Here is a 23823-nt window from a genome sequence, read left to right on the forward strand (position 1 = left end):
CAAATTTATGTAATATAGCGGTAGCTGTTCCGAAAACCTCATGCAACAATTACGACTTTTGGAAAAATTTAAAAAATAAATTGAGTAAATGAGAATTTTAGATAGATGTAAAATATGCAAATTTTTAAACTGCTGGTACACTTGAGAAACGCTATTCATTCCATACGCGTGAATGGTTTGTATATGTTAGATGATAAACTTACAAGAAAAGCTCAAAAATAGCATTCCTAAAATGCAATTAAAATGACAATTGTACATTATTATTAAGGTTATTTATAAATAGAACTCAGCGTCTCTGTGTTAACAGCGACATGTTAATAATAGCCATTTTTTCTCTCTTTATCTCATTGTTTATTTACGCTAGATTTTTGTATCGAATTTTGTATTCCAATTTTAAATATAAAGATAGAAGATACGATAGCGTTTTTAAATAATCGGATATGTGCATCTTGAAATTAGGAACTCTTGCTTAGGAATCTCACATTTCCTTAAATGTGCAGTTATGTGACATAATGTTGCATTATCTGACTAGCATCGTAGTTAATTTTACGATTTAATTTTGCGTACATTTCGCTCACAATTGACACAAAGGAAGTCTGCAAGTTATTAAGTGCTAAAATATTGAAAAGTTTTAATATCCTATTGTAAGGTATTTATCCCGCCTTCTTAGCGCGCCTTCGTATTGTAGTGGTCTGCACGCTTGACGCGTATTCGAGAGGTCCGCGGTTCGATTCCCGGCGAGGGCATTGCTCATTTTTCAAGTCTCCTGTCTTCCAAAAATCCTAATGTCTCTACACGATAACAAATTCGTATTTTCTTTACTGTTATGACAAAAATAATTCGCATTTTCTTATTTTCATACTACATAGTTTCGTAGCTAGTTTTCCAAACCTTTTTTCTCTTTACAGAAAAATGAATATTTTCTGTAGGGCATTGCATATATATGCGAAACCGCAGAACTTAACACAACGTAATAGGAAGGTCAATGCAATTCACTTTTATCTCCTAGAATGTACTCCTAGAACTGAAATTTTTCAGCTTTGAAACATTAATTAGCCTACAAATTTATGTAAGAGATTTAACACAGATAACTAGTCCATACTTGATTAAAAATATAATATACTTGAATTTACTTTAGGATCAAGAAAATTATTTTTATTGTTTAAAGCAGAAACGTATGGGATTAAAAGCAGGTTAAAGTAGATAAAATTAAAAACATGTTTAAAATCAAGAGATTAATCAAAGAAGAATTTATTAACGTCTAAAAATGAATGTATGTAATTGCAAGCAAAACTGTTTTCTAAGGCTTGAATATTTTATTAAATCACGCATTATGTTTGATTAGCAGAATGACGCTTTCGCTAATCAAACATTTATGAGATTTGCATCATTCGAAACATTTTAAAAATCACAATGCATGTTCAAACAAAACACATTTAATAAAATATTAATACATCTATAATATTTTGCACCTATTAATACAACATATATATCATCTTATATCTATAAAACAATATCTATATCATCTTACATCTATTAATACATCTATATCATCTTATATCTATAAAACAATATCTATATCATCTTACATCTATTAATACATCTATATCATCTTACATCTATTAATACATCTATATCATCTTACATCTATTAATACATCTATAAAACAACATCTTATATCTCTTCTAATAAAACAAAGTGGCGAAAGTTCTATCAATTTCACTCGTGCTAACAGCTAAAATTTAGACAGCGCGCGAGGAAAAATATTAAGGATTTAAAATCCCACATTCGGCCTTCCTGCGTCGACCTCGACGACATTATTCTACTCTTGGCATCATAAATCATTGGTCATCTTACATCATCGTTGTCTTCAGTAAAAGAACCATCACCATGAATAAGCCGAAACCTGAAAAGAAATACGAAGGGAAAGGGGAAGAGTGTGTGCTAAGGACAATATTGAAAGGAAACATCTTAATTGTCCTTCATCTTTGCAACTATAACATCGTCAACAGTCCCTTCTATTTTTCAGAAAATTTCATCTGAAATGAAAAATATCTTCAATCTTTAACATTTTCGAAGATTTCATTTCAGCTTTAACATTAACTGAAAGTCATTATAAGATGAAAAACCACAGTTCGGTTATCAGTTGTATCAATCCAGGTTAAATGTCATAATCAGTATTATTTTATACATCTTCTTCTGCTTGAGTCCATTTTTTTATGTATTCAAAGCATGTACTTGTTTTAGTGGGTACTTCATGATCTTCTTCTTTTACAACATCATAGTAATAATTATTCTTTACTTTGATAATCTTATACGGGCCTCAATACTTTGATTTTAACTTAACGTTTGATCCAAATTGCGTTCTTTTGATTGCTACTAAATCTTTAATTTCATAACATTTTGGAGAACGTTTTCGAAGGTTATATGTGTTATACGCTTTCTTATTTCGTTCTTGCATTTTCAGGTTAACATGTTGAACTTCTTTTTCTTTCTCAGACAGGATTTTATCTTTGATTCTCATCTGAAATTTTGCAGCTTCTACTTCATTCTTTGCTTCTGATAGTTGTTTCTGTAATATTTCTACAGTCTGTTCTGATATGGAAACTTTTCTTTCCAAAAATCTAAGTTGTTGTTCAGGAGCATCCAAATCCATTTGTAAAATAGTTTTTACCTGCTTTAGTTGTTCTTTACCTATAATTGGTAATCTGGGTCTCAAAGAAATAGGTTGGTCATCTTTTAAAATAACATACATTTCGGTATTAGTAGATTTTGTTTTGGCTTGTGTTCCCTTAACATTTTCAGACATACCAGGATCCAGATCTTCAGCTCGAAATTTTACTTGCTGTTTACTCTTTCTTACTGTTGATATTCCTGTTTCAGCAGAATTATCTTCAATTAGTTTCTTAAATTCTGAATTCTTTCTTTTCCTAGAACTCCTTGGTTCTGAAGTGGGGTTTTTGGAATAATTAATTTTTTCATTACTCTTTTTGATTTTCTGAACATTCTTAGGTGGGTTTTTCCTTCCTCCTTTAGGAATGGAGTTCTTCTCTTTTTCTACATTTTGCAATTTTCCTTGTTTAACATCACTTTTCTCTTCCTGAGACACCTCTTCCTTTAATTCATTTTCAACAGCATCTGCTTCTTCTATAGGGTTTTCAGTTTTATTGGGAATATAACTTTCGTTTATGTGTTTTAATTTGGACTTACACGCTTTATTAATATTCGAACAATTATCTAACGCACCTTCTTGATCTATATTTACATACATTAAATTCGATTCAGTTTCATCTTCTACTACTTTCATAGATATGCCGTTCTTGTTTATAATAATTTCCATTTGCGAAAGAAATTCATTTCCAATAACAGCATTTTCTTTCATTGTTCCTTGAGGCACAACATAAATATTTGATTTAATTTCGCAATCATCAATTCGTATGGAACCTTTAAAATAACCAATAGGTTTTACTTTATTATTACCAAAGCCTACTAGAATCAAATCGGAAGAATTAATACTAGGTGAACCGACTGCTTTATAAATATTTTCCGATATTATATTTATATCACTTCCTGTATCAATCAGAGCTTTTACTTCTACATTATCTATCGATACAATTTTATGCATATCATTTAATTGCTTCTTTACAGATATATGATTCACTATGGTAAGATCTTTTATATTTGTCTTATTTTTTATACACTCTGCGGCTACGTGTCCAAATAAATTACAACGAAAGCATTTTTTTCCCTTGCTCTTATTTTTGCAAAAATTCTCCGCGTGACCAAGATTTCCGCAATTATAGCAACGAATATTTGTTTTTATTTTACTTTCAAAATGGTCGCGTCTGGTTTTAGAATTAGGCTTAACGGATTTGTTTTTATCATTATCAAATTTAATTTTTTCATATATCTTAAAGTTTTTCCTGAAATTCTGCCAACGTTTTACAACCATAAAAAATAGCTTTATTAAATTTAGAATCATTTATACCTTTGATAACATATTCAAATAAAGCGGCGTTTTCAATATTACCTTTGGAACATAGATTTTTAATTACCAAAAAATATTCATATAGAGATTCTTTTTCCTGCATTTTACGTTTCGATAATAATCCATGTAACTGAGCAGAGTTATACTGAACATCATATTCATTTACTAATAAAGCCTTAACTGCATTCCACGAATTAATTTTCGTTTCACTTTCAATAAATAATTTTGCTTTGCCAGTTAAAGATCTTTTGGCGAATATCAGTTTCTGTAATTCATTTAGTTTTAACAAATTAGATACATCCTCAAAGTTTTCAATGAATTTGTCAACCGAATTATAAGCATTACCATCAAATTTAGAAATCAGGCTTTCAATATCCTTAAAATTTATATACGCATTTGAAAACTGTGAAAATGGAAATTGAATTGATGACTTACTAACATTTTGTTTTAGCTCATGATCTTCATCAACAGCAGCGAAAGAAGAGTCATTGACAATTCGAGCAGTTGATGCATCGATTTCACTATTAACAGAAATATTCCTTCTGTCATCCAACATTGCTTCATATTCCTCTATTTGTTGCTTTTAATTTGATCCCGATTCTGACACCAATTTTGTGGGTTCTTTAGTTTCAAAATCACAATTCATGTTCAAACAAAACACATTTAATAAAATATTAATACATCTATAATATTTTGCATCTATTAATACAACATATATATCATCTTATATCTATAAAACAATATCTATATCATTTTACATCTATTAATACATCTATATCATCTTACATCTATTAATACATCTATATCATCTTACATCTATAAAACAACATCTTATATCTCTTCTAATAAAACAAAGTGGCGAGAGTTCTATCAATTTCACTCGTGCTAACAGCTAAAATTTAGACAGCGCGCGAGGAAAAATATTAAGGATTTAAAATCCCACATATATATATGTGCTTCTTTGATATTAAAATTGAATATGAGTAAATTTTATATACATCAAATTGCATAAAACTCTTTTTAAAAACTAATACAAATCTCCGTTCATTTTGAATACCAATCAATTAATTCAAGCGTGTAATTGATAGAAAAGTTCCGCTATAAAATAATTCTGATATTATGGATAATAATCATGTTGTGCTTGTCCTACTGATCATGAGATATTACATGAGATAGGTGCTTTGGATGTGTTCTGGCAATGAAGCTCCTAAGCTGCTTCGATCTGAATGCAGTTCATTCGTTCTGACTTCTACAGGGAATTGACGGTTCAATGTCAAAAACAATTTTTAAAGGTTAAGCTACGAGTAAATCGAACATTTTGTCTCTCAAACATATCTTTACAAATTGCTTGTGGCCTCCCAAACATGGTATTTTGTTTCTTAGATTTTTTTAGTTAATCGTAGTTATATAAATATGTTTTTAAATTTTGTTGCAAATTATAATTTTTTTAATTTCTTACTATTGTTTTCTTTCTGGTATATTTTCTTTTGCATCAGATCCCTCACTTTTAACCCCACATTGCGAACATTTTGAAAACAAAAAGCAAATTTGTGTTCAGTTTTTGTGTATTTCAGACTAATTATGAAGAAGTTGCTTTTCGTTTCAGACTGTTGCGAGCTACAGGATCTTTGATGTTTCTTTAAATAATAAGCACAGATAAGCCGAAAGAAACGAACAAATTATTAGGGAAACAGGCACAATAAATAGTACACGTATGACAATAATGCCTGGAAAGAGCTCAAGAAAAACGTGGGTAGTTTGCAACTCCTTCTTAATACATGAAAGAAATCGCAAAATTCTTCTAAATAATCTTAATTCGAAATTCAGTTAACCGCTAAGTTTCAGATCTGATTCGCAACTGATTCCCTAACTATCCGACTTTTTTTTAATACCCAGCGCCATGGATTCTGGAAAGTGCTGGAAGAATCGGTTGCAGGGCTTCAAAAATTTTTTCCGCGGATCTTCCAGAAATTCGTTAAGTTGGCGAACAATGCCAGATATCACAAACTTGATGATAAAAATTGCCATCAAGGCTCCTTAGGAACGAAAATGCTTATTTCTCCAGTTCTAACTGATCTATTTTTACAATTTCAAAGCCATTGCAATCAGAATTAGCAGATTTGCAACAAAACAAGACAATTGGCCAAAAATTAGATCAAACGCAAAATGAAACGTAAAATCACCATTCCAAAAACAATAAATAAAATAAATTAATTAAACAATACAAAATATCATAAACATACAGAAAAACCAAAATGTTATAAAAAAAAAGGACTGATATTTACAGCTTCGCGCCTTCCTTAAGGACTGCGCGTCCCGAGTAGCGCAATCGCCAAAATTAGCAGTAACTGATTCTCATTACCATCGTAAGATGTACGTCTATCGTATCTATATCTACCTTAGGGTTATAAAAAGGAGTTCATTGCATACACACCACTACGTCGTACGGTTTCTTGATCACAACAATTTCTTGATTCAACTCTTTTCAGAACGTCTGCAACATGGGAGAGATCCCGACATGCCGTTTAGAATTGTAGAGCCAGACTTGATCTCCTATCTTGAATTTGTTTCCCAGCATAGTGTCTCATCTTTATCTTCTGGGTGGCTGTGTTGATCATTCTCCGGTCAAACTGATGAATGTCCTACAGATCTTCCACTTACTGATAGGGCGAAGAAAGGCGTGGCCAGCGGAAGTCCGAAGAGCAGGTCCCAAGGCAGACGAAATCACGGCCAAAAATCATTTGCGAAGGATAAAACTAGGTGCTCTCATGAAAGGCACTCCTGTACGTTAGCAAGAATAATGGCAGTTTTTGGTACTAGTCCTGCTGGCTCTGGATACAAATATGCAGATATGGTCCAAAATTGTTCGATTGAATCTCTTCACCAAAGCGTCTGACTGTGGTTGCAATGCAGTGTTTGAATGTCCTCCATTCCGAGAAGTCCTTCAGATATCGAACACGTGGAATTTGTTCTTAGGTCAGAATGAATAAGGAGAAGCACTCCAAATCGTGTAATCCACTAAGACTTTTAAAACGGTCGAAGCTTCTTTATTAAGGAGTGCATAAGCTTCCTGCCATTTACTGAAGTATCTGTGACAACTAAAGTATACTTGTTAGCCTTAGTTGTGCGAGTAAGGTTTCGAAAATGTCCAAAGCAATCCTCTCAGATGGTGCTTCCAAATTTTAGCGCTGGAATTTTCTTTTTGTATGTGTATGCGAGCTTTTTTCGAGAAACACACGCATCACAGGGTTTGCACCACTTTTCAACATATGATTTAACTTTGTTTCCGAAAAAAAGTCTGGACTGGCTTCGATACATCAACATAACCTCTAGTGGGACTGCTATAAAACTCTGACAGAACACTAAGCACTCGAGATCTCGGTAAGCTGAGCAATGATTTGAAACTTTTCTGTATTCAGCTTCCCATTTGCAGCCGAAAACTCCATCTCGCAGGTGAAGGGTACCTATAAAAAATTGCAATATCTTTTCGTCGTCGAACTAAAGGGTGCCATCTTTTGCCAGCCGTGTTTCTCTTTCATTATTTGTATAAATTATATTATCGGCTTCAATTCAGGACCTTCCATTTGGGCTTTTCTCAGTTCTTTGATGTGGAGATAAATTGACAAACTCCAGTTGTCAATTTATCTGACAATTGGAGTTTCAAAATCATATTTTAACACGGTTTTCGAAGAGTGTTTGTATTTTTCTGCAAACGGACTTTTTAGAAGCACGACAGAATTCCCATGCAGAGCTCTTTTGTGATGTTTAATTTCAATGTCATATTCCTGTAGACGCTGTATCCATCTGGTCGCTCAACTCTCCGAATTTATAAATTAAGTATCCATCTTAATGATACATGTTCGGTGCACAACAGGCATTTTCGGTAGTAAAGGAAGTGGTGAAAATGTTCTGCTGCCTTCACAATAGCTAATAATTCTTTCCTGGTAACACAGTATTTAGTTTTTGATTTCGAGAAACTTTCGCTAAAATAGGCAATGACGTACTCTTGGAGATAAATTTCTTGTAAAAGAACAGCTCCAATTCCTTCATTGCTGCCGTTTAAATCAAGAACAAAATCGTATTCTGGTTGGGGGTAAGGCAATACAGGAGAGAAAATCAGAGCATCCTTCATAGCTTTAAATGCTTCTTCACCCTCATCAGTCCACGAAAACGTTTTGTTTCTTTTAGGCGGTGCAAAGACTTTGCAATTTGACAAAAACCTTTGAAAATCTTCTGCAGTAAGGGCAGAGGCCGAGAAAGCTTCTTATCTGATTAACGTCTTGACGGCGATACCAGTCACGAACAGTTTTGATTTTTCTCAGAATCTGTGCATACACCTTAGCAGAGAGAATGCGACCAAGATAGCTAACTTCTTGGCGAAATAATTTACATTCCAAAAGTCTGAGTTTCAAATTAGCTTCTCTTAGCTTCTGCAGTACTTTTCGGATATTTTCCAAATATTCTTCAAACTGTTCCGATGAGAGTTAAACTATATCGCGGGCTGGATTTCCTTTCCACACGCAATCCTTGATCTCCGCGGTGAACAAAAGATATTAGAAGAACGCAGTTTGCCTGCTGCTAAGTCGACATATTTTTCGTCTTTGAACTGCAGACACACGACACCGTTTTCGTAAATGCATTTCTCCATTACAGTTCCGACATTTTATCTTACTTTTATCATTACTCCCTTTAAACTTGGCTGTTTCCATCACTTCCAAACATTTCGTTTGTTCTGCCACCGATTTCAACATCGTGTCCTCTACACTGTTGAAACCCCTTACTGGTCAACGATCATTTCTAATGGCGTTTTGAGCAGTTCCCACTTTCATTTCATTATTAGAGCACTATTCTGGTCTTATTTATCCTGAGCGCTTGCTGTAGTTTAGGATCCCTGACAGAATCCACAAAAGACTGCATACTCAATGTGTCTTTAATTTCATAGCGCAATTCGGAAATGCTAGCAGTTTTAACTTTCCAGTGTCAGATGTCAACTCTTAAAGAATATCTTCTGGTTTCTGCTGTCGAGTATTATATATGTCGACGGTGATTAATACTTCAAAAATGTTTCTCTAAACCGCAGTTCTAGAGCATTAATTAAGGTGTCAATATTCGAAAGTTTTTCGATTTTTCGAGTGGAAGCGTCTGTCCGCTGCCTCTCCTCGTAAAAAGGCTGCCAGATTTTATGCTTTGGTGACAGAGTTCCACTGAGAAATCATCTGAAATTGTGCTTCATATACGTTCCATGATGACCTCCTATCATACGGCGAGAGCTTAATTGCGGGACAAGATAACTGAACTGAAATGTTATTCAAAGCAGGATGAGCTGAAACGTTCAAAGCACGCTGAGGGGACACACTGGTTATGGATAAACCAGTTCTATAATTTTTTGTTCTAGTCTTAGAATTAATTTCTTTCTCCAGTCTCTCATTCAGACCTGAAATGTCTTCATTTAAAGAAGATTTTACATTTTTAACTTCATTTTCAAGCTTTTCTTCTATGGTAACTATTCGTTTGTTCATAGCCCCAACAATTTTTCCTTCCACAAAGGCAATATTCTCCTTAAATTCAGTGAAGGCTGGCCAGGTACTTCCTTTTATTTCTGCTACTTCCTTTCTCATCTCAACTACATTTGCTACGATGGAATTTTTCATTTCGCTGCATTTCGTAACATCGAGGTCTTTATTTCTACTGCCCCTTACCTCATCTCCACAGCATTTCTGTCAATGGAATTTAGCATTTTAGCAGCATTCCCTTCCATTGATGTCTTCATGTCGGCAGAACTTGCGGTGGACTTTTCCATTATGACCTTTAGTTGTTATTCTGTTCTCCTGATTATCGACACTCAAAGAAACCCCATTTCTGACACTAGCTTTTGCGAGCTACGGGATCGTTGATGTTGTTTTTTTTTAAATAATAAGTCCAGAGATGCAGGACGAAATGAAAAATTAATTAGGAAAATCGGCACAATAAATAGTACACACAGCACAATAATGGCTAGAAACAACTCAAGGAGAAATCAGATATTTAGAAATTCCTCCTTAACTCATGAAAGAAATCCGAAGGTTCCCCAACTTACTCTTAGGGTAAACTCTAACTCGAAGTTCAATTAACTGCTAAGTTTTTCAATTGATTCCCAACTGAATTCCCTAACTCTTCTACCCCTATTTATATCCAGCATAACAGGCTTTGGAACCGGTGGCTTGGCAAATGCGGTCAACAGCAGGAGACTGACGTTAATTACGGAAGGGGAAAGTAAACGGCTGTGTCGGGGATCATAAGGGGAGATATACTTTTTAAAAAAAAGTGTTTTTAGGTCTCATTCAGTATCAGTATATCAGTATATCATTAACGTAATTAATGAAAGCCATTTGAAACCAAAATAGGATTTGCATTAGTAAATTACAGTTAAGAATAATGGCCCCCATTGTTCTGATTATTATTGGAATAATTTAAAGATTAAATCCGATAGTATCTTAAGATGTTTTTGCAGTTGGAAAAACAAGAATATAACTCATTTTGATTCACCTTTCTTTTCTTTATGAATGAGGAATATCTGTTTGCCATACACGTGATCAAATAGGGAATAAATGTTTAATCCGTAAGATTATAAATATTGATTAACATTTCCTATGACTACTTCTAATTGAGGCTTTCTAAGAGCAACCCCCTTAATTTTGACTTTCAGCTTTTAATTTTAGACTAAAATATGAGCATAGAATCTACCTTTAAACAATGCGATTTTTTTTAAACACTGTGGCATTAGAGTGCCTAGTAATAATAGTTTTAGCGTCGCTAAGAATCATTTTCTGGATTCTCATATTGATTTTTTTCCAAAAGATATTAAAAGCTGCAATTGACGAGTATGAGCAATGCATAATACCTACATATATAACGTAAGCATACCATAAAGAAAAATGAACCCCAACAAAAGCTGATCGACTGCTATTGAACTCTAAGGAGGGGTTTATCAGAGGGAAAATGGCAATTAAAATCAATTAAAATTCCATTTCATTGATTTTAATTATTTATTTACTGTATCGATTTATTACTAATTGTAATGGATTCCAATATTTGAATATGAATTAGCTGAATATTTAAGAAAAATATTATGACTGCGAGAATAGAAAAAAAAAAAAAAAAAAAAAAAAAACATTTTTTGAATATTTACTTTCTTATAGAATGCAGATAAGTTCATTTTTACTCCATGAAAATCAAAATTTAGTAGCTAATTAATCTGTCCTGTATCGAGCACTTTAGTTCAGTGATCCGTATTAATGTGCGCTTTTTTTAAAAAAATTTAAATGCTTCAAGAATAATTAGAAAAGGGCATAATTCTCTTCTTACCCTTAAATTCTTCAATAAAAAAACTGCATTTTCAGCTATAACCAAGTGAAATAATTTTCTAAATATAATTCAAAGCATGAAAAATAAGGTACATAAACAGCTTGGAAATGCAACTAGCATTGAGATTCTCTTAAGAAATATGAAACTTAACAAAAAGTCTACGAAGTGAAGTAATTCCGTAGAATATTTTCTAACTCTTTATGATTAAATTGCACTCAATTATACTTTATAAACGACATCTATATCTATGTATAGGTATATATAAATGGAACCAAATATAGAATAAGGTATAAAATATCTTTATTATACAATGTTCATTACCATACGTGTATTTACGTAATATCAATATAAATAGTTAGTTAGGTTTCGTACATATATACTATTTAATGTATATGTGTGGATGTGTGTGTGTGGCTCACTAGCGGCTGAGCTGTAAAGTCGTTGAACTCTGGCAGGTCGATCCGGGGTTCGAGTCCGGATCGACGGCGATGGCTGTATTGGCGTTTTCGAGGTTTTCCCCACGTGTAACGTGCATAAGAGTCAGTTTTGCTTCGAAAGTTCTCCACAAGGAACCCTTACCCTTAGGCAAATAACCGTCGAATGCTTTGCTATAATCAAACAAACAAGACCAAACAATAGATATATAAATAAGTACCTAAAAAAACTGCTATATTTTATGTATACTTATCAAGTAGTATTTGAATATATATAATGATTAAAAGAAAGGAAAAGTCAGATCCTAACTGATTGTATATAATGTAATCCCTATGACGGCCCTAACAATTCTTTGTCGCTTAAAGTCGTAACCCAAAAAGAGAACAAGTAAAATTAAACTTCAGGTACGTATACAATACTGAATCTAATACAAAAAATACAAAATATAAAAATAAATTATATATGTACGAAACCTAACTAACTATTTATATTGATATTACGTAAATACACGTATGGTAATGAACATTGTATAATAAAGATATTTTATACCTTATTCTATATTTGGTTCCATTTATATATACCTATACATAGATATATATAATTTAAGGATTCCGTTTAAGGATTATAGTAGTAGTTAATACTACTACATATAAAACACAAAAGTGCATCAATAATGTATTTCTCAGTATTATTTAACTTCATTCTTAGGAATTTTCTGCAGTCTAGTTTGCGTTATTTTATTCATAAGTCTCAAATAAAAACAATTATTGTTTATATGCCATTAGAAAATTAAATAAAAAGCAGCGACCACAATGTAATTGAGAAACAGTCCTTAGCCGTGAAAAGGTTGAAAGCCATTCGGTTATGACTATTATCTCACATACTCAGCTACTTCGCATGCATGGAACATAGCATTCGAAATGAAAAACTCAATATTTACTACAAATTCATTCGTGTAACAAATGTCTGTCTTTCTACACCTATGGCTTTAAAAAAAGATGTTATTTATCTTACAGTTTATCGTTAAGTAATACATTTTCATTGTACAAAATTGCATTCATTCGAAGAATTCAATTTGTATTTTCCTCTGTATAAAACTGAATGTAGAGAAGTTAGATGTTTAAACAACCCCCAAGACCACGAGCAAGATTATTCCCTACTTTTCAGCCCCCTGTGAAAAAAAGGACTTCTAAATTTACGACCTGACCGCATATAAGGGTATTTCCTGGAACCTTCTGGAACGATCTGTCGTAAGACTTCGAAAATGTGTTTTTGCAAATTACCCAGAAAGTCGCCAAGTTGGGGAAAAATCGTCGCTTAGGCCCCTAGGGAACGAAGTTGCCTATATCTCGAGTTTTAAGTAAAACAATACAAAATACTATAACAGTTCAGAAAAACAAAAAATGCAATCAAAAAGGATTAAAATCTTTACAAATATTTTCAACAGTACTTACAGTTGTCTAAAATATTCCGCTTTAGCTCTAGATGATGTAGAATCTCTAAAAAATGAAAAAAAAATATTCAAACTTAATTTTATTTCACATAAAATTTAAACAGAACATGAAATTTAAAGAAACATACGATGAAGTCATGAAAAAATACCCCCATACGTTACCAAAATTGAAAGCATAAAAAGGTAAAACGTGTGCCACTGATTTACACAAAAACTACACGCACTATACATATATTTTTATGAAGACAGAGACCGCCATCATTGGTCAATAGCATTACTGTGAAATATATTTATATTTTTACGTTATTAATTAATATTCAGCATTGCTTTTCAAGGTGAAATTATTTAATATTGTTTACATCAATACATGAGACAGTCATCGTCTATGAATAAACTGTTTCTAAAAATTACTTTACTAGAAATGATTCATGAGATCAGGAAAAACAAAGAAGTGCCTTATTTTTTATTGACCAGAATATAAATAAAAGATAAGTATATTACACCAAAACTACCAACCATATTAATGGCTCAAAATTAATCTTTTGTAAACGCTACGGGAAGAAGTAACAAAGAATCATTGTGGCAACGAAGTGAAAGAGGATTTTGATGTGTTATGGCAATGCCTTTTCTAAGCTGCTTCGATCCGAATGCAGTTTATTCGTGTGACTTGTACAGGAAATTAACGGGTCAATGCTAAAAAGCATTTTCTGACGTAAGCTATGAATAATGCGACAATTTTCATTCTTAAGAATATCTTTAGAAATTGCTTATGGCCGTCCAAACGTGGTATTTCGTTTCGTACATTTTTTTAATAAATCGTAGTTACATAAATACGTTTTTAAATTTTGGTGACAATTATAGTGTTTTAATTACCTACTATTTTTTCCTTTTTTAGTTTAATTTCTTTTACCTCAGGTTCAGCACGTTTATCCCTAGATCCCGAACATTTTGAAGGGTAGACGAAATTTTATGTTAAGTGCGTAATTATTTTAAGATATTTATGAATAAATTACTTTGCATTTCATACTTACACCAAAATTTCATTTTCGGTATTTGTAGCTTCTGTAGCACCTGATACGCTAGAAAATGAAAAATATTTAAGAAGTAAGGCTCTGAAGTTCACAAAAGCTACATGCCCTGCATCAAAAATAAAATATTTTTATATAGTTTTTAAGAACCTGCGAACGGCATTTTGCATCTTAATTGTATAGAAAATCCATAAATTTCCTTTGTTTCCATAAATGGATGTCATTGCCAATTCTGAATTATCTAATTTAGCAATTACCATTCAGAAAATTCCTGTTACATGTAAAATATTTGAAAAATTTACAAATAAATAAATAAATAAATAAATAAATAAATAAGCAAATGAGAGTTTTAGAGGTAAATTGGGAATATTTTGAAGCTGCTGTTACCCTTCATTGTAAGTTGCTGTTGTTGTTGTGGCTCACTTGTCTCACCTATAGTCAGCCCAAACCCACGAAATATCTCGTGGCAAGGAGCGCAATGTTTACTCCTGTCGTTGGCAACAGCCTTGAGCAATTTAGAGGTGACAGTGCAATTTCGGTCAGTTCCGCCCTCAATTTTGATGAACAGTATCACGGGGCGACGAGTCCGAGCGTACTTCACAACTCTTTCCCTACCCACAACCTCTCGAGAGGACTTTCGACTTCCCACATATCTAGAGTGCCCGCATGCCGCACGGATACATGCCTTCTCCGGGATTTGAACTTGGGCCCTTCCGCACAGCAGTCAGCGACGCTCATTGTAAGTATCCACTCCGAACACTTAAAGGAATTGTAAATATTAGAATATAAGCTTACAAAAAAAAATTCAAAAATACGATTCCTATAATGCGTTTATAAATAATGATAATTTTATGAATAATAATTGATACTAATATTTAGCAAGGTTATTTAAAACTGCAACTTAGCTTCTCAATGTTAACTGCTCCATTGTTAACAGACACTCAGCGTGTCTCAGTATTTGCTCGATGCTAATAGCCCCATTTTCTTACTGCTTCATCATACTAACGTTTTATATCTCTGCTTTTAAATTCCTATATAGGGAAAGAAGATGTGCTAACTTTAATAAAAATTAGATATTTGCACCTTATAAAATGGGACTTCTACAATTTTTTAAAAGAGAAGTTACGTGAATTATAATGACTACAGTGTCTCACTATGTATTGTTTTTGTTGGCATTCACTCACTACTAACACCAGAAAAGGCTGCAAGATTTAATGGCGAAGAATGTTAGCTTTCTATTACAGATTTGTGTTTCCTTTACAGTTATAAATTGAAAACTGATCCGCATCTGATTACATTTAAAAATCTAATATTTTCTTGCGAAGGGTGGGTTAACGTATAAGCGAAACCAAGGCACTTAATCCCGTTTAATTCGACTGTTACCGAATGTAGTTCACTTTTGTTGGCGAAATATTAGAAGTGAAATTATTTTAGTGTTGAAACATTAATTAATGTCGAAAAGGATTTAGTAGTTTTAACACTTATCCCTAGTCTATACTTGATTAAAAATATATTATATTGGAAAATATTTACAAGAAGCTTTTAATTTTATGACCAATAAAATTACTATTAGAGTTTTTTAAATTGAAATCATGATTAAAAGCAAGTGATTATTCAAAAACGAATCATTGAAGATGTTTCAGTTCTGAAAACTTAATTACCGTAGAAAATTATAAGAATTTTAATACAGATATCTAGTCCATACTTTATAAAAAAATGTATTTAAAATCGAAAAAGTTATTATTACTATTTGTAACAGCGAAATGTACGGGATTAAAATTAAGCTAAAGTACTTATATTAGAAATGAGATTAAAATGAAGTGGTTAAGTAAAGAGGAAGTTATTAATATGCGAAAATGAATTTAAATAACAGCAAGAAGAACTGTTTCTAAAGCTATAATATTAAGTCACGCATTATGTAAATGATGTCATTTCGCAAGCAAAACCTTTACGATGCTTTACGTGCTTCGAAAATATAGTTATATGAATATACGTCTTTCGTATTAAAAAGAAATTCCGACAAATTTCGTATTCAATAATTACTTTAAATTCTTTTTAAAAACCACTCAATTTATAAAAGTACATATTTACTGGAAAAAACTGAAAGAAAATAATCCTTATATTACGGGAAAAATAATTACGCTATTTCTTTTTTTAATCGGCTTGAGATATTACTCATATCAATTCCACAAATTGCCAAGAGGAAGGGCGCACCTGTGTCCACACTTTCGGACCTTACCAGGAAAAATATTCATGTTTTTATATGTATTACCAAGTTTACTCGCGTAATAGTAGCAAACCCGTTTTAAAGCAGAAAAAATCGTCAAAAGTGTACAATATTGCGCAGTAGATTTCCCCACATAATAGTCGCACCTAGACCTTCACAATAAAAAATTGGCAAAGAAAAGTACGACTATTACGAGAGTAAACATGGTAATTAATATTTAATATTACTTCTTAGACTATACTATTTCAATATTGTATATATTAACATTTATATTACAGTATAATATTATAAAACCGTTTTATAGGAACTCTTACGTTTGCGAAAATTGCCTCATCAAAAAGGAATCATCAGATCAGAAAAAAAGGGTTTCATATTTTACTAATCATAATACAAATAAACGATTAGTATTTTAGGCCAATTTTAGATTACTATTTTAGACCAATAATGAACAAGTTAGTTTGCGTTTGATACTTACTGCAGATTTTCTGCATTCGCAGAGAGGTTATTTGTAGCTGCGTTCTCCGCTACAGGTGATCTGATTCCTCTAGAAAATGAAAAATATTTAAGTTTTAGTCTATTTCACATAAATTTTAAACAAAATATGCAATTAAAAATATATAAGATAAAGTCCTCAAACAAATACACAATAACGTTATGAAACTTTATTGCATAGTAGTTAATAAGTAAGAGGTACACAAGAACGACATATACTGTTTTGGAAAGAAAATAAAAGTTTTTAAGGAAAGCATTATCTTCCAAACAGCATTCTGCATGTTATATGTACAGGAAGGGAGTAAATTTCATCCATTCCCATGAAACCATATTACTACGAATTCATATCGATTTAATTTATATTTAATTTATATTTCTTAAAAACTCAAGTTAAAATTTTACCAACAACACTGGAAAGCAGAGAATTACTTTTACACAAAGTGCGCAATACTGTAAAATACTGAATAAAAATAGCACTAAAAATTAATTACATATATTTGTGATATTATTACACTGCTATGTCAGATTATTTTATTTGAATGCTAAGCAAAATTCTATATTTTTTAAATATGGTTAAATAATACATATTCAGTTATCCTATATAATAGCGTATAACTGAGACTCTACTGCTTATTCATAGTTGTAATGTGGTGGAATTGATTAATAAACAAGTAGAGTATATACCTATCCTATAGTAAAACTGAACAAAATATGAGGATGTAAGGTAATTTCTGCCACTTCATCGCTTGCCTTCGTGGCGTAATTGGAAAAGAGCATTGGCAGGCTCAGAATTCAAACACCGGCGAGGGCATTAGAAATTTGTCATGCCTTCCGCTTCGACCAACTTAATGACTCTTACAAGTTATTACATCCGAACAAAAATGTGGAAGATGGATAATTCATCACCACCTGAATTTTGTGAATAGGTTTCCGCCTCCTCAGTCGCCCTTTTAGTAGGAAAGAACATGTCTTTTTCTCTTGCTTGCCGCGTGCCTTGGAGAGAACGTCCGAATAACGTTGTCAACTTTTAACTCAACAACAACTTTTTTTGACTACTGTGGGCGTGTCGCCGTGGCGGGCTAATCGCTCCTTCCATTGTGGCTAACCGCAGGCAGTTATCTCCTTTGTCCATCTATGGGACTTCTTATCGATCTACTAACCTCAACGGTGGTGTGGCTGCAGCGGATGTGGTCAGAGCGGACACTACGAAACTCATCGTGGTTAGAGCGGACACATTTTTTCCCCAAGAACAGATAAAGGGTGCAAATAAATAAGTAAATAAATATTTTTAAAAATCTTAAATATAATTTAAACAGTATTTTAAGTGGCAAATCTCTTTCAAGTGGGATAACTTTTTTTTTTACCGAAGTTTTCTGTTTTCGCATTCGATTATCGAATTACAAGGCACTGGAATTACTCTTGGCACTGTAGTATGTCGGTATTTTAGTGACGAAATCATAAGCTTTCTGATATAATTCTGAAAGTTCTTGAAATATCTTGAGAACGGGAACTGACGTTTCTTCTCGGACTCTTTTTATGCAAGTCACTAACTTCCTTTTAACTTCCATCTCAGGGGCACGCAAGAATGTTCAGTTTTCTTCAGTACTTCGTTCTGAAAATTTGTCTTTACATTTCCTTTACAACAAGGATGTCAAACTGGCGGCCCGCGGGCCGCATGCGGCTGGCCCACAACAAATATTTTTTCGGCCCGGCCAATATATCGGCAAATAATAATATATAATAATAAAATAACATATCGACGAAGAAAAAATGAAAAATGAAATGTTTACTGCTAAGTAATTAACGATAATTTATTCAGTGTTGTTAGATTACTCACAGCGAGCTGACACACACACTACTTAAATTACAAATGCGTGTGAGTAGCTCGCGTTCAACTACCTTCGGCTTTTGGGGGACACGTGCACTCAGAACTTGTACACATCCCCCGATAGCCGAATGTGGCCGAACTCATGGTCTCAGTTTTCCAATCATAGTTTTGTACGATATATTGGTGCATGCATGTGCATGCACTTTGCTTTATTATTAATTATTACTTAATTCATATTGTTACGGATTTCATAGTTAAAATCCAGATATTTATAGATGTTCCGGTATATTCGAGAAATTAATTATAAAGCTTATAAAAGCCGAGAACAAACAACTCATCTCAGTAGTAGCTGTAGTTCTAGCGAACTGTTTGTTTACTTAATGCTGTGATTGATTTGTAGCGATTTCGCTGTGAGATAGAATTAGTTTCTCTGTTTTGAATTGATTTTTGCTAAACGTTTGACATTTTGTGATATTGTTAGAATATTTTTGAAGAAATATTTCAGCATTTTGATTTATCTCTTTTGGAAAGAATAAATTTTTGTTAGCTTTTTAACGTTAACCGTGTTTATTCCAGCACTTTGCATTCAGTATGTCTATATCAAAACCAAGTGGTAGTAAAATTAAACGAAAAATCGCTGACGAACATAGAATATTCCAAGTAAAATAGGAATTAGAATATTTTTGCTGTGAAATAAAAGATAAAATAATCTGCTTGATATGTAATAATACTATTAATGTACTATTAATAATACTATTAATTCTTCGATTTTCTCAATAAGTATTGAATTGACTCATTACCCAGCCATATGCAAATGGAGGTGATCGAGATTCAGTGCAACTCAAATTTGAAAGCAAAATTCATTGAAGTGGGCGTGCTTGAATTTTACAAATATTTACCAGCCAGGTTTGAAAATACTCGAAAATTCGCATATGAAATTATTTCCATGTTTGGTAGCACTTATCGGTGCGAGCAGTTATTTTCAGTCATGAAAGGTAATAAGTCTCCTATTAGAAACCGTATTAATGATGCTCACCTTGGGTCAGCGTTGAAAGTTATCACTACAAACAAAAGTTCTCCCGAAATAGGAAAGATAATAGCAGAGAAGAGATGTCAAGTATCAGGACGTAAACATTAAATTTTTCTTGTTCTTTTCTATATAAATATATATATAAGTTTATTATTGTATTATTCGAAATAAATCTAAGTTTCTATGAATATTGATTTTTTTTTTTTTTTGTTTTTTTTTGTTTTTGCGGCCCGACTAAAGTTAAACCTTGTTTGTTTGGCCCAAGTGTACCTATGAGTTTGACACCCCTGCTTTACAACGATCTGTCTTACATACCCAGCTCATTCCTAATTTATATTTTCGGTGTAAACGGCGTGGGTAATCATCTACAACTAAATATCCTTTTCCTTTATTTGTAGAGAGTAATTTTGTTGAAATGGCTATGGGTTCCATCACAGACTTTTTCGAGGCTATAAAACGACATACACACTTCATAAGGATAAAACATCCACTGAAAAACCTTTACTCTTAAAATATCGGCTTATCTCTACAGCAGGTGCAAAGCTCGAAAGTACATAATAGGTGACATGTGACTAATTAGGTAAACAATACAATAGGTGCAAAAATGTCCGCTCTACCCACCCAGTTACCCTCACGTGTCCGCTGTAGCCACTGTCCGCTCCAACCACGTCCGCGCTGACCACGTAACCACCTCAACCCTATCGACTTTTCTTTCCATTTTCTTTACCGATTGCTCTCTCTTATTCAATTCACTTTTTATTAATGAAGATGTGGAGGTAATTGCATTTAATTGCAAAGATACTCCATAACAAAACTCCTCTGTCCTTGGTCCGAATAGCATCAAGAGTTACATAGTTCGGATCCCGGAAAGAGCGCTGCATATTTTTTCATATTTTTTGCTTCGACAAACCTAATGACTGAGACAAGGCTATTGTAAGATTTTAAAATAAATTAATAACTTCTTTTGTTTAAGTTTAGTAACTTTCGTTTTATTTACTTGTTTCATCTCTATCTTACTGAAAGATGTAAATTAGTAGACATTATTTAAATTGTAGAATTCAGCAATTACGGCGATAAAGCAGCGTTTCCCAAAATTTTCAGAAAACAAAGGGATTTTAGTTGCAAATATAAAATAATAAGATGTAAATGTGTGTAATTACTTTTAAAATTAATTAGCAGTTTCAAAATATTTCAAAACAGTTATAATGTTTCTCAGTACTTTGTCTGAGTTAAATGTGGCTAAGTAGTGAACTAAGAAGGGAACTTATCGCTGAATTTAAGTATTTACAAAGTAGACCTGAGAAGGGTTAAAATATCCTTTTATTTACTCAAAGAAATAATGACAGCTTCTCGGGCTTACAGGCTTACAGGAAAGCGTACCCCTCCACTTAGGCTTTTAACTCAAGATAAGAAAATTACAAACTAATCTAATACTAAACTAAAGAGACTTAGCCAGCCGAAGCTAGATACAAATACCTAGCGTACTTGGCCCTTACTTTAATCTAGCCGGCGATTATCAACAGGCACGTACAATACGGCCGAGCGCAGTAAATTTAAGAATGAAATAGTCAGACGGCAAACACGCGCCACGAAGGACTCCTAAGCTCTTTCTCTCGGAGTAAGTTGAACCTTCCTTAAATACTTCTAACTAAAACGCGATAGTAAAAACTCATTCTAGTAGTTAATAGTAGATGGGAAACAAGAATAGACAGTAAAGCATGTTTAAACTTACAATAGCTGTTAGAAACATAAAGTAACCTGTACACTGCAAATAAATATATATACATCTACAAACAAAATTTGTAAACGCTTCACGATCCACTAAAAATTATCTCATAGCTCAAGCTGTAGGATTCGTTAGAACGCAGCAAAGCTAAAATACTTAAAACAAGGCAATCTGCCAAAGAAGAGGTATTTTAAGAAAATGAAAGCACATAACCAACATGAATACGAAATTTATTCCAATGAAAAAATTTTTAATAGAAATCTTAACTATCCACTGTTGAAACATGAACATTTCGGTCCTTGTTCAATAGAGACTGGATTAAATTAACTGAGAACGTCTCGTGGCACTGAAATGTTGACTCCCGAAGTGCCAAGCTAACCGAAAGTTGTTTTCCTTTTTTCTTCCCCTACCCCATAGGCTGTTACTTAATTGAAGTTTTACTGAATAAAATACATAATTATTATATACCAGAATGTGTTTTTCGTTTTATGCCAAAAATGAAAATTTGTGACACAGGAAAATTAAAATAGCTCTATTACAATATCTAATGCGCTGCATAAACAGCCTGGAAAAGAAATAATACATACTGTAATTTATATTAAAAGAAACGCTAATAAATGCTTAGAAAAGTTAACTTTTTATAAAGTAAAATAATTACAAGCATTAATTGCGTTTTTGTGGCACTTCTAATAAAAAGGAATCGAAAGTCAGTACATGTTTGGATGATCAAGAATAAGTTTTATTAGCAAGAAAATATAAGTATAATGTTAAGAATTGAGCAAACGTGCTGTGTAATTAAAATTATTATTAAAGCTGTTTTTGAGACAAAATATTATGATACTATGATGATAAAAATTGAAACGTATATCTTGTACAGCAGTATTTTTCACAATACGTCAAAATTATAATAAACATGAATAATTCCTCAGTCATAAATTTTTGATTTATTTTATATTTTGTTGGAGTTTCAGCTTAAATTTAAAGCTCCCATAAATATATCTAATTTCCTTTTGATAAATTCAGTCCCTTTTTCCTGTTTTCATAGAAAGAACTTATCTCTTGTGAAATATATATATATTTTCATTAACATTCTGATTTTTTTCTTTTTTACATTGGGCCAAGATGGCGTTCTTTAATAATCAACCCTCACGTTTCTTCATCATCTTTTACTTTTCAGAATAAAATTTTACAACCAAAATTTTAAAAAGAATTGTTAAAAAATTATTTAACATGGTCATACTTACGAGGGAACAATTACCCATTCTTCCTCCCTGATCCTATAAAACATACAATACTTTTTATTTCTACACAACAATTACTAAACATCATTAACAACAAAGAAGCGTATTGATAAGCTATTCACGCTCATAATTTTAATGCTAGAGCAAAGAAATTATGACGCATGTATTAGCAACAACTCTCAGAACTGGCAATACGACATGTGTCGTGGAAGCTTAATGCAGCAAAGCGAGGACATTAAACAGAGACTTCAGAAAAGGAGAAAAATAAAAAGACGCGAATATAAGGCGTTTATAAAATTAAAACTGGACAAAATATGAAGATATGAGTTTTCAAGTCAACTAATCAGATTTACGTTTCATTATTTTCCATTAGGTCTCTTGTTTCATGTGAATCTTTCCCGATCTTCTCTTAGATGAAAATTGGTAAAGAGTATTTACATAAAATATTTACTTTATATTGTGCTCATGGGCTGAGTTATTTAATGCTCAAAACTTTTACCTTTCTTCGTCATCTCTTTTTTTTCAAATATTAATAAGTTTTTACAACCAAAATTTGACGAAGATTTATTAAAGTAGAATATATTTCGCATGGCTATACTTACGAAGAAATAACGATCCATTCTTCCACGGCAGTTTCATTCCTTTTCTTCTTCTTTCTGCACAAAAATTATTAAACATCATTCTGTTAACAACAATGTTTGTATAGTTTTAATGCTAAGGAAAAGAAATTACAAAACATCTATTAGTAGCAATTCTCAAAACGCCATGCGGTGTGGAAGCTTAATGCGGGACAGTGAAGACATTGAACAGATAGCTCAAAACTAAAGACGATGCAAAAGAACGGAAGGACTAGGATAAAAACCTTTATAACATTAAAATAGGACACAATAGGAAAATATAAGATTTAATATTAGATAACTAACCAGCTTTACGTTTTACCATTTGTCTTTCGTTCTCTTCTTTTGAATAAAGAGTACTTAAATGGTAGGTGAAAGAATTAAGTATTATGTAAAATTTGGCACTATGCTACC

General features: G+C 32.5%; 1 protein-coding gene across 1 annotated transcript in view; it reads right to left on the minus strand.

The window, feature by feature from the left end:
* The window catches only part of LOC118182755 (uncharacterized), a 72098-nt gene that overhangs the window by 21956 nt on the left and 26319 nt on the right, over nucleotides 1–23823 (minus strand). The window contains exons 3-7 of the mRNA XM_085808828.1: nucleotides 23395–23448; nucleotides 22796–22828; nucleotides 16951–17019; nucleotides 14252–14299; nucleotides 13222–13266 (exon numbers count right to left, since the gene is read on the minus strand). Of these exons, the coding sequence (XP_085664954.1) occupies nucleotides 13222–13266; nucleotides 14252–14299; nucleotides 16951–17019; nucleotides 22796–22828; nucleotides 23395–23448 (249 nt within the window). The remainder of the gene's footprint in view (nucleotides 1–13221; nucleotides 13267–14251; nucleotides 14300–16950; nucleotides 17020–22795; nucleotides 22829–23394; nucleotides 23449–23823) is intronic.

This window comes from Stegodyphus dumicola, chromosome X2 (assembly GCF_044657685.1).
Source record: "Stegodyphus dumicola isolate Sdum_Otavi_A_Nest chromosome X2, ASM4465768v1".
In the NCBI taxonomy this organism is placed as follows: domain Eukaryota; kingdom Metazoa; phylum Arthropoda; class Arachnida; order Araneae; family Eresidae; genus Stegodyphus; species Stegodyphus dumicola.